The sequence below is a fragment of the Scomber scombrus genome, chromosome 13, assembly GCF_963691925.1.
Source record: "Scomber scombrus chromosome 13, fScoSco1.1, whole genome shotgun sequence".
NCBI lineage: Eukaryota > Metazoa > Chordata > Actinopteri > Scombriformes > Scombridae > Scomber > Scomber scombrus.
The window spans coordinates 7,086,657-7,103,781 of NC_084982.1; the positions used below are offsets into that span (position 1 = coordinate 7,086,657).

Sequence of the window (17,125 nt, forward strand, 5' to 3'; positions counted from 1 at the left end):
TTTAGTTTTTATTTATTTTAGGCCAGTTCACGGCCCCTCGGCTGGACAGAAATATGGTCACCATGTGAGCGGTAAGAATAGACCTGCTGGTATGAAGCATGGCTGCATTTGTACAGGCGGTCATGAGGTCTTGAAATGTTACCGCTGGAAAAGGGCAAAGTTTAATTAGAACTCTTATGGATTTCCTTATTGAAGAAAAAGTCAAATATAATAGTTTGGAGAGGGATGTCCACAGAAACATGAATCACTGGAGCATTTCTAAAAAATAATGTACTAAAATACATTTTGTGTTGTCATATTTGACAAAAGTGCCCTCTGTAATGGATTTCTAAATGTCATAAAGGATGATATCGTCTGAGGATGTACAGAAACCTTGAATGAACCAGGACGGGTGGAGCTGAACATACTGCACAAGCCCCTGGCCTTCATTATACCTATTGAATACTTGAGGAACCAATGGCACCACAAGATTCCTGTAGTAATTTTTTTAAGGAGCTTTCCATTATATTACATGATCTTCATTTGGGATTGTGGATGTTCACATTTAGATTTTTTCTCTAGTGATCATGAGCAGCAGCTAGAGTGAGGACCTGCTCGTGAGGATCGTGATTTAATCAAAAGCTGTGGTGATTGTCTTTTCAACCAGTTTCCAAGTTCCAACTGAATCCAGTGGAAAAAATATTTACAAAGAAGTCCGTAACCAACACAGAACAATTAAATTTATTTAACAAAAGAAATCACAAAATCAATGTCTACATTGTACAAAACAGAAGTCAAATGATCACAGCTATTTGTTATCTTGCAGAAGAATAATGTACTGAGTAAGAAACACCAGCTACGTTTTATTTATGTCATTTTTGTAGTTGATACTTTAAGCAGAGCATATGGAGACGTGTCACACCAATGAAGGTCAATGTTTAACTGCACAAAGGGCACCATGTTTTCCCATTTAGACTTTGTAACTGCTGTGAAACTTGAGTCCGACCTTGCTGCCCTGTTAGACCCCACACTCAATCAGCCATACACTGAGAAATCAGAGTTCAGCTGACCTTATGATGATTAAATGTGAAGGATGATAGTCAAGTCAATGAGATGAAAAACTCAAAATGCTGCAGGAATTTAAAAGTCTCCCAGTACCGACATCAGTAAACATTATATTATTTTAGCCAGGCCCCTGGTGATACTCAAACTCTAAGTTTAGGCACTCTTCATCCAATTATGGTCATGTACAAGGTAGGGCAAGTAACACAGAACGCAGAGGGATCTTTTTCCCCTTCCCATCACCAGATAAATAAACGTTACTTTAGAGACAAAGTCACAGAAAATGCTCAAGTTCAATAAGAAAATTCTTTTAATTAAATCAAATGACAGGCTTTAACCAACTTTGTAATTAGCTGGCAAAACCAGGACAGATATATATATAAAAAAACAAAAACATGAATTAACAAAATACTACGACGAAAATAAGGACAGTGACACATTCCTGGCTAGGCATCTTTTCTCGTTCAAGGTCTGCTCTCTTTGCAGTGATATAGATCATTATTATGTATGCTATGTTAGTTTCTGTAAAAGCTTCTTCATTGACCATTTTTAAATCACAACTACCTGTTACAGAGATCAAAATCACCTGTACAAGCACTTTTAACTTTATGGACTATGAGTTTTGTGCGCATGTCAATGTGTCATTGAACAGGGCCATGGGAGTAAAATCAAGCTGTATAGAGGGTTCTGCTGTAGTAACTGGGCTTGATGGGCTCTCATCCCCAGTTTCTGGGCAGACTGGATGAATGGGACAGAAGCGCAGACTCAGGCGATGCTGGCTCCTCCAGAACAAAGAGGCAGGAGGCAGAATCATGTGAAGTAGTGGGGCTCCAACATACTCATGGTCAGTCAGTCAGTGTGGGCAGATTTTGCTGGAAGTGGGTGCAGGTTCTTAGAGGGTACTTTTGTCCCACAGCCACCCCCAAGCACCACTCTGCTGATTAGTCTGTACAGCAAGTCAGGAGGCTTGGCTTAGAAACCCATGCCGCCTCCCATGCCACCCATACCGCCCATGCCTCCCATGCCTCCCATGCCGCCTCCTGGCATCTCCTTCTCCTCCTTGGGGATCTCTGTGACGACAGCCTCGGCAGTGGAGAGCAGGGAAGCTACTCCTGCTGCGTCCAGCAGTGCTGTCCTCACCACCTGCGGAGGTAACAGGGGAAATTACAACATACCCATATTCTGCATGACCACTCACTACACAGCATGTACCATGTGACTACACTATGTTTAGTGTGTGGTATGTCATTCTAAATGTGCCTCACCAGACTCAGATCGTCTTCCAAAGTTTGTGGTGACTGATGCTCAGAGACACAAAAACGTATACTCTGTATACTAAACTCAGTCAGGTTTGCACATGATTATGGATGAAAGTAATTAGTAAGTAGTATGTGACTACATACTTGATTGTATTGTCAGACCCTAATCGAAAAATGATGTATGCTACAATGCAAAGAAAACTTTCCATGTTAAAACCACTCTCCACCACTGAGTGGCAGTATTGACCCGGTTCAAGTTTTTAAATCAAGACAAAGTTATATGGTGAATCAGTATATTTATATCAGTAAATGATATTAAGAATTAGTGAAGTATGCAAGTGGACCATCTGTAGAATACACTTAACCCTTTCTAAGTCTTAAGTTTCTGTGCCTTTCTGTCTTTTGAAGCCAAGTGGATTCCTGTATGAATAATCAAGGTTTTGTTCTGCAGCTCTACACATTGACCATGAATGAGCTCTGTACCTTGGTGGGGTCAATGATGCCCTTCTCCACCATGTTGACGTACTCTCCCAGCATGGCATCGTAGCCGATCTCGACTGGTCCCTGCAGGATCTTCTCCACTACTAGTGAACCTTCCACACCGGCGTTCTTGGCGATGGTCATGGAGGGGATACGAAGTGCCCTTCTGATGATGTCCACACCTGTTGGGAGTGAGAAAGATGAGAGGAAATGAGATGTACAGTAATTAATCTGTTCCTCTCTACACAAATCCTGATGGCTGCTTATTTAAATTAGTAATTTAAATAAGCAGCCATCAGGACCACTATTGATTGTCAGCAATCAATAGTGGTGTCTTAACGCTTTTCATTGTGTGAAAATACAAACATGGCTTGAGGGGCTGGGTGGTTCAAACTGATCCTTTCTGCTAACACTATCTGACAAACCAGTCAACATTTTATTATAATTGACTCTGACCAGCCAGCCATAGTGAATGAGCCAGATCTTGTGTATCAGCATGAAAATATATTCTAAAGAAGGGACAACTCTCACTAAGTATTACAGTTTGAGTACATGTGAGCCTTTTAGTTTTACTAACCCAGCTTCTGGTCAGAGTTGGCAGGTTTGATGGTATCCAGGCAGGGGATGCAGCGCAGCAGAGCGCAGCCTCCACCAGGTACGATGCCCTCCTCCACAGCTGCCCGTGTGGCGTTCAGAGCATCGGTCACACGGTCCTTCTTCTCGTTCACCTCCACATCACTTGTTCCTCCAATCTGAAATGCAACACGCATTTAAAATATAACTGACTATAACTATTATCAATGAGCAGCACGGTCCGCTTGTCTATTTGAGACACACCTTGAGCACGGCCACTCCGTCAGAGAGCTTGGCCAGCCTCTCGTTGAGTTTCTCTTTCTCGTAGTCGCTGGTGGTGCTCTCCAGCTGCTCAATGATCTCTGCCGCCCGCTTCTCCACATCAGCTGGGTTGCCGCCTCCTTTCAGCAAAAGGGTGTCATCTTTAGTGATCTGTACCTCACCAATCTTGCCGAAGTCGTGAGCCTGGATGTCTTCGAGAGCCACGCCCAAAGTCTCGTCTCCAAACACCTGGAAAACAAGAAAAAAAGAATGAGTCTGCATGTCTGCTTTTATATTTAATATTAGTAGTTCATACAATTTAACATAGCAACTGCCGGGTTACTTGAGAATGAAGAGTGGACTTACAGTGCCCCCGGTGGCGACGGCCATATCTCTCAGCTGATTCTTCCTGTTGTCTCCGAAGCCTGGAGCTTTGACTGCTACCACCTGCAGACCAACCTTGAGCCTGCAAATAAAGTAATTCACAATCTTTAAACTGATATTCAAACACTTTTCGGCAAAATATAGAATTATCTGTTCAGGTTAATCTTTTCAGGCTTATTTTGAGCTATTAGCTGATTATATAACAAACAGACAAAAGTACCTGTTGAGAACCAGGGTGCTCAGAGCCTCTCCATCCACATCTTCAGCCACAATGACCAGAGGTTTGCGGTGCTGGTTGGCGATCTCAAGGGCTGGCACAATGCTCTGTACACTGGAGATCTTCTTGTCGCTCAGCAGCAGGTAGGCATCCTGGAACTCACATTTCTGGCCTAGTAGAAACAAAGATAATAGAGAGTTAAGCAGTATGTCTTTATAGTCTCATCTCTAGTGTAGAAAATGATAAAGTATGGCCAAAGATACACCAGAAGCCAATGTGATCCTTACCCTTGGCGGTGTTGATGAAGTATGGGGAGATGTAACCACGGTCAAACTTCATACCCTCAATGATCTCCAGCTCATCGTGCAGAGTCTTTCCATCCTGAAATAAAAAGCATTAACTCATTACAACACAGAACTGAACAACACACTCTATTTACAAGTTTGACTTGATAAAGCAATCATTCGAGCAGTGAGGACATCTTTTTATATGTTGAAACTAACCTTGACAGTGATGACTCCCTTGCGACCAACTTTCTTCATGGCATTGGAAATGATGGTACCAATCTCCACGTCTCCATTGGCTGAAATTGTGGCAACCTAAAATATAAAAACAATATTAAAGTCTTGTTTTTTGTTTTGTTTATTAACACTACAGATTTAAAATATTACATAGCTAAGGATACTTTCTATAAATGTTTACCTGTGCAATCTCCTCAGGTGTTGTGACTGGCTTGGAGAGAGCTTTCAGCTCATTGATGACGGTTTCTACAGCTATCATGACACCACGGCGGATCTCCACAGGATTAGCACCCTTGCTGATGGTGTCAAAGCCCTCCTTGGCGATGGCACGAGCCAGCACTGTGGCGGTAGTGGTGCCGTCACCGGCCTCCTCGTTGGTGTTGTTGGCAACATCCTGCACCAGCTTGGCCCCGATGTTCTTGTACTTGTCCTTGAGGTCGATGCTCTTGGCCACTGTCACGCCGTCCTTGGTGACCTTAGGGCTGCCCCAGCTCTGCTCAATGATGACAGTGCGACCCTGGAATGGAGACAGAAAATGTTGAGATAAATGGGTTTCAAATTACATCTTTGAGAAATAGCAAATGAGAAACAGTGAGAAACTATCCAGTCATTGGATTCACAAACCCTCTCATTACCTTTGGGCCCATGGTGACAGCCACAGTGTCAGCCAGCAGATCCACTCCCTGCAGCATGAGGGCACGAGCATCAGCTCCAAACTTCACATCCTTAGCATAGGCTCGTGTGAGGTGAGGAGCCAGCGCCCTGCACACAGGCCTCACCTGCTTCATGATTGTTGGTAGACGAAACATCTCTATGGGAGGAAAAGAGACAGAGGGAAATTAAGTCATAATGTAGGACACCACACTTCACTGTATTAGTGATCACTGAGATGCACTAGAGGTTCTCAGATAATATGGAGTAGCTCTTTGAAATGGCTATAAACTCATGTCACAGGATATTTATATGCACTGAAAAGAGATGCATTTGCCATGTGATGAATGGGTCCGAAGTGCACCTAAATAATTATTCTCCAAATCCATTTATACACACCCCACCACAGGAGGACAGATGATGTGTTACAAAGGTTAACTCTGCCCCTAGTGGTCACTGGTGGTATGACTTGTCACCAGTGAATGAATGAACCTCCACTTACAAGTTAGTCAAACATTTTCAGGATCCTCAGGGTCACATACCAAAAAAATAAAAAAGTGCTGTTAAACCAAAAAACATGACACAGCAATCTCTTTTTGGAGGAGTAGATATGCTTCCTACTCACCATAATAGATTAATATTAATATATGATTTTGAATGCTATTTTCTGACATGGCTGATCACAACTATCCAAGTATATTCAATGTCATTCGGCCTACAACTACCGGTTATATTTTATGCATTTGTCCATCATCTTTGCAATCATAGTATACATTATGGTCAATGAGATATTGGAAAATTGCCATTATAATTTACTTGAGCAATTGAGCACATTCTTGCATCATTAATCTTGCATTTGAGAACCAGTAAATGTTTTTCGCTTGATAAATAAAAAATAATGAACTAATCATATAAATTGACTGAGTAATAGCTCCAGCAATGACTTCCTTATGTTAAGATTGAATGAGTAAATGCCTGTGGCCATGTCCCAGCTAACCCCCCTCAGGAAAAACGGCAGGCTTTGGCCTCTGTATGTTTGCTCACTTCGTCCAGCTATCTGCTCAATGCTCGTATTCATTGAAATAGTAATGAAAATTCGTTTTAACCACCGAATTGATCGTGACTGGATTAATGAAATATATCTCAAATGCAGTTCCTGATAAACCCACGTGTCCTCCTCAGGTCGTGCGTCACAAGGTCAAATCGTGAAAAGCATGTGCAGGAGCTGCCTCCCCATCACACTGTCAACCCCCCCTCTCTTCAGGAAATGCTCAACACTCGTTTAATTAAAGGCACACTGTTATTAATAGAGACTGTTCATGCATCGTCGTTTAAATTGTCCACAGTGGGCTACTGTAGTGGAGCAGAACTGCAATATGGTAGGGCTTCACCAGTCAGAAAAGAGACACGACATTGCCGATTGAATAAAATTCAGTGTCCGTCTAAATTAAAAACATATAGGCAGCTTCTGAGATAGTTGGACATCTAATAGAAGTGTGTTGTAACATTTAAGCACGTATGCCCTTGCAGTTAGGAAGTAAAATCTGTTTGCTAGATGCACTTTGAAGCTAGCGGTCCCTGAAAAATGTCACAGCTTAACTTAGCTAGCACGCTATGTTAAAAAAGAAATGCCGGCGCTGGTCAAAAGTATACAGCCCGTCATATTAGCTGCGTATGTTTAAATATGTTATTAAATGTCAGCACTTACTTGTGAGGTGAATGGGCTCGTAGCTTCCACAAGGTGCACGCCTGAGAGACGAGATGATATAACGACAGGAGGGGAGGACAGCAGTATGGTGCAACTGAGCAGAAGAGAGGGGACTGCACATGGCCAATCACATCCGGGTAATTTACCGGCACGCCCCGGACTATGAATAACGTCAAAACTATTCAAGATTATTGGCTTTATATTCATATTTTTAATGAAACCAACTCGTGCATTACACAGAATTATAATTATCAATATTACATGGCTGTAAGGTGAGTTTACACGTCGTCTTTTTTGACATATATGTTTATAAATTGAGTTCATGCCGGTTCACGCTCGTTCCTGGGCCCACCCTTCTAGAAATTTCTCGTGTGCCATTGGAGGAAAAAAATAAAGGTCAAAGTTGACATTGTGTAATATTGCACAATGTGTGGACGTTTATAAAATGAGATAAATAACAAAAATCAAGGTTAGACTCATGAATAAACACAAACTGGTGTTTTTTCTCTTCACGTCGGTCTTTCTAGAAGGTTTTATTAGCTGGAAATCGTCTGGCAAGCTTTGGGGCAGGTAATGCGCATGCGCACTTGCGCAGGATCCTTCTGGATACTTCCTCACGTGGAGAGATTCCCCTTCAAGTGTGTCACATCCACGCTCACGAAGAACCGGGGTGCAGCTTCAAGTCGGCTCTCAGACCTAACACATTACGACATGGTAAGAGACTTTGTTTTAAAACACGAGCTTTATAGAGAACATAAGAGAGATGATGTTTTAAATGATTTATGAAGCTACATATGGCTGGTTAGCATCTGGTCTAGCTACATTATCGTTAGCAGCTTCTGATGTTAGCTGCCTTTAACATTCATTCACAAGGTCACTCAGTATACAGGCCAGGTTAGAAGGGGACATTTGGGCATATTTATCTATACTAATAACCAATGACTAATGATTATGAGGACGATTCATTAGCTTTAGCATACTTACGTAAACCCTGCAGGTGCAGCTACGAAAACACTGTCAGCTCACAGATATTACTGTCTTACAGTTATGAATAATGAGTATGAATTATTTTTTTCTATCATGAAACGCAGATCAGATATCCGTCAGATCGGCTGATAAGCAGCTAATTGATCCTGTCATTCATCACTGCAGCTGCAGCATGTGCATGACTGGAGTCAGTGATCTTACAGTCAGATTAATGATCCCATGTTACAGTTTTAATATTACCTGTTGGTCAGATTCATCTGCAATATCTTACTAGTCATGCCCTTGGTCAATGGATTAAGATGAATTACTTGTTCGTTTGAGCCATTTACAACTTCCGCTACATAGGCTCTGACCTTATGACCTCCCCATACACATTATGTTTGAGTCCAGAGCAAAACTCATTTTACATAGCAGCAGTAGTGCAGTTTTTGATACTACCACAAATACTGATAGAATACAGAAGCATCCCCACAGAGTAACCAGTTTATTAGGTTACACCCAGTAAGACTAATGCAGATAAATCCTACTTTCATGAAGGTTTAATGTTCAGTTTTTGCTGAACCTGATTTAACTTTGTGGTCATTCTGGAGACTGCTGAACTGTATTGCATTATAAAGAAAGGTTATTTGCATTCATTGATATTAATAGGGTGGACAAAATATTAGAAACACTGCAGTATAACATTAACAGTTCAGTTCTTGTGCAACTTCTCTTACCACCTGATAATGTAGTAACTAGTCAAGAGACCCCTCTGAAATACAGGACAAACTGGCCTTGGATGTTATCTTGTAACATTTCATCATCAGTCAAGGCTGTTCACATCACAGCGTCCTGTTTATTTGTGACCAGATTTTAAAACTTGGACTGAAATTCCCTACATTTCCAAGATGCCTTTTACGTTCTCATCAAAGTATTTTATCAGCAAGGCGACACTTTCGGCCTCTGGGTTAAACAGTCACAATGCAAAAGTGCAGTAACCCCACCTATTCTGGCCTGTCAATAAACTAGGACCTGTCCTTCTCCCCGCCCCTCCTCCAACTCCTACCACCTCTTTCCCAGACAACCTTCAACCAAGGTCACTAGAAACACCGTTATCACACTGTCAGCAGCTGGTGTTTTACATCATATGAAGCTGCTTCATTCATGTGCAGCATGTAACTTCAGACATTACCCAAAACTTTGGCCATACTAATAAGGAAAAGTTGACTTTCATTACACTGTGTAGAGCAATAATTGACTTAACAAAGGCTCTCTCTGTGAGGGAGCGTCTGGTTTATTCTCTGGATGCTGTCTTTACTTAATCTCTGTGTAGTCTTACTACACTCCCCCCTCACCTCCTCGTCATGTGTGCTCTCCTCCCCCTCTCTCTACAGAGCAGTACACATGTTGATTAATCATTCCTGTATTTTAACCAGCAGATTTTTTTAATTTAATGACATTTTAACTAAACTAGCTTGTGCATTTTTAAACTGTTGCTGAACAAGAGAAGAGTTTTATTTGTTTGTACTGTTGTGTTGCACCAAGTTTTAATGAGATTATTTTGTATTAGTTTGTGATTGCATATATTAAAAAAAACAAAAAACAAAAAACTAAAAAAAAACCCAGAGTAAAGGTGGTGGGGGTTGGAGTCCACTCACTTTGCTCTTTGTGTAACATAAGCTCTATCTGTGACTCGACACAGCCCCCTTCTGGGCATACTGGGGGTTGCTCGAGCAAATAGCAATGCTTTATTCAGGTGTGTCTCACAAGTCAAATGTTATTTGATAATGATGTTATTGGCTCATTTTCACTCTTTGTGATCACTCACAGGCCTTCAGAAAATTCCTGCCACTGTTTGACCGGGTGCTGGTGGAGCGCTTCACAGCAGAGACGGTGACGAAGGGGGGCATCATGCTGCCAGAGAAGTCTCAAGGCAAGGTGCTGCATGCCACAGTAGTGGCAGTAGGTCCTGGCTCTGTGAATCAGGTAATAATCCAACTTTAGGCCTGTTACTTGTGCATGTTTGGGGGAGGGAAAAGATAACACAAGAAATGTGGTGTTTTGATAGTTGCACTCTGGCTCTCATGGTCGTTGAGTAACGTTTGCCTGGGTTTTGTTTGTTTTTTCCAGAAAGGAGATGTACAGCCTGTCTGCGTGAAGGTTGGAGAGAAGGTCCTCCTACCAGAGTACGGTGGAACTAAAGTCCTGTTGGAAGACAAGGTGTGGTACAGTGTCCTTTCTTTTTTTAAAGTGAAATTTCTGGGATGTTTGCTGTCGCACTTGCTTCAATTTCATGTTTTCTTATTCTCTCCTTTAGGACTATTTCCTGTTCCGTGATGCTGATATCCTTGGAAAATACATCGAATGAGTTATTGTAGTCATTTGTCATTGTAGAAACTGAAGTACTCGTCATACCCAAGAGAAGAAATTAAGTTGCCTCATTCATGTCTGTTTTTCTTTTTTCTATGTTGTTGCAATTGTAAATAATTCTAATCACATTTTGTTACAATAATAAAGGTGAGATGTCGACTTCTTGTCTCAAGATGTACTGTTCTTGAATAGTCAGCAATGAAATTTTTTTCTGTTTTAAGTATGCTTAACTCAGGGTTCACTTACTACATTGGAATGTACAAGATCCATTACACATAGAATAGATTTAATAAATAGAAATTGAAATTAATTTTCAGGTGTAATCAGGCAATTTAGTTTAAGATAAACCCACAATCTTAGTTCATCTTTTTAAGTTAAGGAAAAGGACTTAAGCTATGTCTTATGACTGATATACAAATAAATGTGTACTATAAGATAATTATTTGGTATTTAGTTAAATGTATGAAAATGTAGTTTTTTTAGAAAGCCTTTTCCATAATGTAGTATTACCAATACATTCATGCTATGTTACAGCTGGTGTAGGAGCTAATTTGAACTATTTACTACAGCCCTGGCTTGAGGCAGGAATGTATTTTTGGGTTCCTACTGACCCACACCCAACTACTAATGTGTATACTATGGTCACCTTCCATCAAGTACAATGCACACTGCAGGTTAAACATGGGAGCTTTATTATTTTCCCAGAGACACAGAAACGAACCGGTATCCCCATGCTCTAATTATGCTAGTTTCACGTCATTTTAATTTAGCACATTATATTTAGCACTAATATAAGCTCAATTATTAAAACTAGATTTTGGCACATTCTACAAGTTAAGGGCTTTTAATTAGCTGATAATACAGGACCTACTTTAGTTATCAAAGGGATCAAATGATCAATAATAAGGTAAGCAGGAGATGGAAATTTCAGTTTGCTGAGGTCTTGAGTTGTGTAAATACAGAATTAGTAGGGTTTATGGATTTATTCCAGTCACCCTCATTCAAATGAAATAAGATAATGAATGCAATATTTTTTTTTTACATCATGGTATACTTTTTGCTTAACTACAGGATGTGCATAGAGCTTTTATATTCCCTCTATTGACATTCTGAACATTCATACATTGAGCTGGTGGACATTTTGTGTAATTCAAGATTCCAATGTGTGAAAAAAGTAGATGTCAATCAAATGAAATATGAAAAGGTAAACAAATTACATTAAATATATATATTTTTAAACTTAATCAAACATTATAACTAAATGTTACCGGTCTGTAATAGTTATCAGTAAAAGTCAGTATAGCTTAATCAGTGACCACAGAAAATAATTCTTTACAATATAACAGTGTGCCTTCACTTTTTAAAATTCTTTATGATTTAATACATAGATGTAAAAACTGAATTCAAGTAGAAACATAATAAGATAAATAAATCAAAAAAGGTATAAATAAGATATAATAATTTTAATAGAAATAAATAAATAAAGATAACTAAATAAATAAAAAGTAAAGGTAAAAGTGACAGACATCTTCAGTTAAAACATTCTGAATAGATTTTGATAATAGATCAAGCTTTTCTTAATTTTATATATTGTAGAGACTCAAAATAATATTTTATTTCAATTAAAAATAGCTTAAGTAATGGGAATGTTTTTGATATTTTGGCTTTGTGGATATGAAATTTACCTAACAAAATAAAAAGGTTTACAATGCTACAAATAATGTTATAAAAAAAGAAATAATACTTTTTTTCAATTCAGACCTTGTGTGAATTCTTGATTTAAAAGAAGAAGAAGCAGAAACATGTTAAGTTTATTAACATGTTAAGTTTAATAAGTTTAAGTTTTGAGAAGACTTCATATCCGACTCTGCTGCTACGTCACAGCTGCTGACGAACATCCGGGCATTCTGTCGCGATGGTCATGGCGGAGGGTACTGCAGTGCTCAGGAGGAATCGGCCTGGTACCAAGGCAAAGGTGCGTTTACACCCGGCAGGAGCACAACGATATTACTGGAAATGAACACTCACGGTGTTTCATTTGAACCGTGTCGTTTTACTGCACGTCTTTTGACGATAACTTGGCCGCAGACAACATATAGGAAGGGCCTGACCTGGAAATAGCCAACTAGCTAAACGTTAGCTGCCGCCCCGTCTAGTTCCTGAAGTAACGTTAACTTAAACGCCCCTGAGTGGTGTTGCTTTACATCTGCAAACACCGTTTGACAATAATTACTACTTAAATAATCTTTTGTACAATATCTGATGAATATGGTTCACACACGGTTCTCAAACAAACAACCGTTGAATGTGTTTGCCTCGCAGGAAGCAGTCGCAGCCCGACTGACGTTATCTAACTAACGATAGCGAGTTAGCTCCGCAGCTCTGAGTAATGTAATGTTAGATAGATATAATATAATATATATAATATATAGTCACCAAATATCAAACCAAACATTAATTAGCAGACTCATATGTAATGTTCCTGCATTCATTCAATGAAACTGCATTCATTTTAGTCATGTGTCATATCTAGGTTTGTTTTTCTTGTAAGTTGACGTCAGATTACAGCAATGCAACATTTGTTAAGTTATGTTACAGTGGCAGCTCTGTGGACTTAATGTGTCCCTCCTCCATGTGTAGGATTTCTACAACTGGCCGGATGAATCGTTTGAGGAGATGGACAGCACCCTCGCTGTCCAACAGGTGTGTGTGTGTGTGTGAATGATCCCCACCCTTTTCAGCTGGTCAGAAGTGGCATGGTGGTGGAAGTTTTTCAAGTCAATCTTATAACAAGAGTTAGGTGCCCAAATGAACATTGAAAAAGGTTTTAAGCTTATGGCACTAAAAATCTGTTTAGATTATTTTCAGATTCAGTGTTTCCTGTTTTAATTTTCTTGGATTCTGTGTTTTATGATTTAAACACATTTAACACATTAATCGTGTCACGGTTGAAAAAATGTCAAGAATTCAAATAATAAAATAACTGGCAAATTGGATATTGCTCTGCTCTAATTTAGCTGTCAGTGTTACCTCAGTTTTTTTGAATGACATGGCCATGTCATTGGGCCTCACTAACATGACTGTGTGTTGCAGCTGGTTTGACATTTTTATATGACAAAGGGTGCCATTTAGAGTCATGTCTGACAAATAATAATTAGAAAATAGAAAGGAAACGGCTCTGTCTTGCATTTTTGCATTGTCTGTGTTCATACGGACACCTGACTGTTCTCCTGACTCAAACACAATTTAGTGTCGTAACACAGATCATAAAATCAAGGTGTGCTGGTAGTGAGGCCTACATGTCATGGTATTTTGAAACCCACACACAGTAGAAACGGTAAACTAGTAATTACAATCATCAGAGGCATTGTGGATAAACAGTTAATTGTTGGCCATGTTAAGCTAAGGGAGACTATTACTGTGGCTGAGTGAGCGTCTACTAAAAGTGCATGTGTGATGCTCTGTTATGTTACAGTACATACAGCAGAACATTCGGTCAGATTGCTCCAACATCGACAAAATCCTGGAGCCTCCAGAGGGTCAGGATGAGGGGGTGTGGAAATATGAGCACCTCAGGTATGTGTTAAAAAAACAAAGATCATCTGGTTGCTTAAGTACAAATTGTGGTTAAATCTGTCAAGATTACTCACTTACTGTTTTTTGTTTGTTTTAATTTTTTGACTGTGCTCATGTTCTGTCTTGTTGTAGGCAATTCTGCCTGGAGCTGAATGGACTAGCAGTCAAACTGCAGGTAAGTGTGCTCTGCTTACAGATGTAAAGGTCAAAAATGTTTCAAAACTTAAGATTTGGTAATGCTTTGATTATCACAGTCTCAATATTTTGTGTGTACCAAATGCAAAAAATCGGGGATACATAAAGTTTTAAAGGTTTAAAGGCAGAGTTTCCCCTGTAATTGAGATCGAGAAACCCCCACCAAAAATATCCATTCATTTTGAAATCAGTAGCATTTGGGGGCCTATGTGCAACATGAGTCAACCTCTGTTGTTAGCGTTGCTCTGTTTAAGGCAGTGTGTAATGTGTGTGCGTAACGACTGTGTGGTTGAGCGAGAGAGAGAGAGAGCGAGAGAGAGAGCGACAGAAAAATGACAGTGAATGTGAGCAGAGGAGTGGAGAAGGTTGGCAGTAAATGTACAGTACAGGCGACAGTGTGTCAGTTAATACATGCTGCAGCTTCTCAAGACAGCCTACACCTAACCTGACCAGGCCTACTAAAGGTGGACCCTTAAGGTGGACCAGCTATTGTCATTTTAGTGTCAATCTCAACCACTCTTACACTAAGAATGGAGAAATGTGACACTTTTCGTGAAATTAGCAACATGGCCAATTTCTAATAATGTAACTTATTCAAGATACAGTGGTCAGTTCTTTATTTCAGAGCCAAATAAACCAGGTATCATTGCTGCAGCTTCAAAGTAATAATAGTTGCTATATTTCCTGATCCTGTAAATTTATTTTCACCTGGATCTTATGGAGCCACACATCAAAAGTTGTTCCTGATATTTCCTCCAGCTGTTTACAACAAACAGCCTCCTCCTGGTAGCACAGATAACACCCCCACTAACTGATAGTGAAGAGATGAAAGCACAGGTGGATCTGACCTTGTAAAGAATGGTTTGAAAGGCCCTGTTTACTTAGTATCAGCAGTATTGATGCTGGTCTTTCTTCCTGCAGAGTGAGTGCCATCCAGACACTTGCACCCAGATGACAGCCACAGAGCAGTGGATCTTTTTATGTGCTGCCCACAAGACACCCAAAGAGGTGAGTCCAGGCCGGCATTCACAGTATTAATTAATGAGCTCAATTGTCTGCGTTCACGTGAGGCTAAACATGATTATATTGTATGTGATTTTGTTGATGTTTTGTTGCTGTTTGGTCTGCAGTGCCCTGCCATTGATTACACCAGGCACACGCTGGACGGAGCTGCCTGTCTTCTCAATAGCAACAAATACTTCCCCAGCAGGTCAGTCATCTGTCTGCAGGCATTTAAACAGGATTCAGTATTCAGTAGGAGTCTTTTCACAGCAGGATCTAACAGTGTCTGATTTCTGTCCCCAAGGGTGAGCATCAAGGAGTCATCAGTGGCCAAACTGGGCTCCGTCTGTCGTCGCATCTATAGGATATTCTCTCATGCCTACTTCCATCACCGCCAGATATTTGATAAGTATGAGGTGGGTTTGCAGGCTCTTAAAAAAAATCAACTTCAAGACTGTAGAGCGGTGAAGAAACAGGACGCAGAATTTGATTGTTTTGGTTTGTGTGTGTACAGAATGAAACGTTCCTGTGTCACCGGTTCACGCGCTTCGTAATGAAGTACAACCTGATGTCCAAGGACAACCTGATCGTGCCCATTCTGGAAGAGGAAGTGCAGAACACCTCATCGGCCGGGGAGAGCGAGGCCTAAGATGCAGCTGCTGCCATAAGGGAGACACGTGTGAACACATAATGTACACATTACAGAGGAGACACATTCACGCACCTGCACATACAATACATTCAAACATATACACACACAAACACACACACACACACTACTGTACAGTGTATTAAGGAACCTGTCCAGTAACACTGTCCATGTCCCTCCTCCCTTGTCACCTGTGTGTATCTGGAAAGGAAGTAAGGGTAAAGATTACCGGGAGCAGAGTTCAGCCATGCCTGCAGGATTAGGATTACATCATCTATCTTATTTACATCCTCTCTGTCTGTTCAGATTCACACAGCCACAGACGTGTGTCTCTGCATACAGCTGTGCTCTCACACTACTCCTTTAAGGAATCTTTTTCTTTAATCTTTCGAGCAGCTGGATTTGCAAACCCCTCCCCCCATATGTACTCCTGGTGACCTGTATTGTTGACAAAGGCACACACTGACAGCCACCCCCCCGCCCCCCTCTCTCTCTGTAAATAACCCCCACTCTCTTCTCTATCTCTTTTAATTCACTATCATGTTTTCTGATGGTGCTTCACTATTTTTTTTGTGTCTGCTTCTGTTCTCTATTTGCTTGTGTTGCCTATCAAGTCTGTTTTGGGGGGGTTGTCCCATGTAATGGATCACTCAATTAGCCTGCTGACTTAATAATGCTATTAAAACACAATGTAGGTGTGGCTTGTGTGGTAGTGAACAAAGAACAAACTTAATCTCTAGCTTTAGTGTACTCGCAGTCAGATATTCTTTCTCTTCGGCCTCTGAAATGACGTTTCGGAGTATTTAGGAAGGCTTGTCGGCTAACTCTGATCCTGCTTTGTGACATGCCCCCATTTTAATACTGTGTAATATGTGTCCAATATTCCGCTTTCCTTGAAATAACTAAAAACCATGACTTAATGTATGGAAACCATGCTACTTACAGCCAGATTTTACCGCTCTAATCATTTGATGAGAAAAGTTGACCAAGAAAGATGGAATATTGGCTACATTAAGCTATCTGAGCACAACCTCCCTCCTTTCCCCTCCCTCTCCCTCATTAAGTTATTGTGGGAGGAGTCTTGTCAATCCAACCCACTTTTTTTTTTTTTTAAATGGACTAAAAAAATTTTGTTACTGTTGACATTTTCATGATGTCTGTTAATAAAAAAGACCTATTATTCAGATGCTTGTGTGGGCATGTTATATCTAAATGTATGAGGGCTTGCGATGAGTCATAGCAGTGATGAAATCTGTAGAAGACATGACTCAC

General features: G+C 40.4%; 2 protein-coding genes across 4 annotated transcripts; one reads left to right on the forward strand and one right to left on the reverse strand.

Annotated features, from left to right (window-relative positions):
• Positions 1–699: 699 nt before the first annotated feature.
• hspd1 (heat shock 60 protein 1) lies at positions 700–7,188 on the reverse strand. Its single transcript, XM_062431670.1, has 11 exons — positions 7,096–7,188; positions 5,372–5,547; positions 4,918–5,253; positions 4,719–4,814; positions 4,503–4,596; positions 4,219–4,387; positions 3,981–4,080; positions 3,618–3,863; positions 3,358–3,532; positions 2,784–2,962; positions 700–2,184 (listed from the first exon to the last, which is right to left on the reverse strand). Exons 2-11 carry the CDS (start codon positions 5,543–5,545, stop codon positions 2,014–2,016), a joined length of 1,740 nt encoding a protein of 579 aa, XP_062287654.1. The 5' UTR covers positions 5,546–5,547; positions 7,096–7,188; the 3' UTR covers positions 700–2,013.
• A 388-nt stretch (positions 7,189–7,576) lies between these two features.
• LOC133993386 (MOB-like protein phocein) lies at positions 7,577–17,037 on the forward strand. 3 transcript variants are annotated; one of them, XM_062432313.1, is made up of 9 exons: positions 7,577–7,809; positions 9,892–10,047; positions 13,072–13,134; positions 13,907–14,007; positions 14,140–14,182; positions 15,124–15,210; positions 15,333–15,412; positions 15,509–15,620; positions 15,719–17,037. In XM_062432313.1, exons 1-9 carry the CDS (start codon positions 7,669–7,671, stop codon positions 15,851–15,853), a joined length of 918 nt encoding a protein of 305 aa, XP_062288297.1. In that variant the 5' UTR covers positions 7,577–7,668; the 3' UTR covers positions 15,854–17,037. The 3 variants fall into 3 exon arrangements, with proteins under 3 accessions (XP_062288297.1, XP_062288296.1, XP_062288295.1); XM_062432311.1 differs by lacking the exons at positions 7,577–7,809; positions 9,892–10,047 and adding an exon at positions 12,340–12,406; XM_062432312.1 differs by lacking the exons at positions 13,072–13,134; positions 13,907–14,007; positions 14,140–14,182; ... (2 more) ...; positions 15,509–15,620; positions 15,719–17,037 and adding exons at positions 10,192–10,281; positions 10,379–10,590 and having other exon boundaries at positions 7,610–7,809.
• The last annotated feature ends 88 nt before the right edge of the window (positions 17,038–17,125 follow it).

Excerpts from the sequence above, each read along its gene's own strand:
- hspd1 (XM_062431670.1), bottom strand. The coding sequence starts at position 5,545 with ATGTTTCGTCTACCAACAATCATGAAGCAGGTGAGGCCTGTGTGCAGG. Across the intron at positions 4,388-4,502 it reads CTTCATCAACACCGCCAAGG|GCCAGAAATGTGAGTTCCAG; the intron begins GTAAGGATCACA and ends TGTTTCTACTAG. Across the intron at positions 3,533-3,617 it reads ACGGAGTGGCCGTGCTCAAG|ATTGGAGGAACAAGTGATGT; the intron begins GTGTGTCTCAAA and ends GTTGCATTTCAG.
- LOC133993386 (XM_062432313.1), top strand. The coding sequence starts at position 7,669 with ATGCGCATGCGCACTTGCGCAGGATCCTTCTGGATACTTCCTCACGTG. Across the intron at positions 14,008-14,139 it reads TGGAAATATGAGCACCTCAG|GCAATTCTGCCTGGAGCTGA; the intron begins GTATGTGTTAAA and ends GTCTTGTTGTAG. Across the intron at positions 15,211-15,332 it reads CCCACAAGACACCCAAAGAG|TGCCCTGCCATTGATTACAC; the intron begins GTGAGTCCAGGC and ends TTTGGTCTGCAG.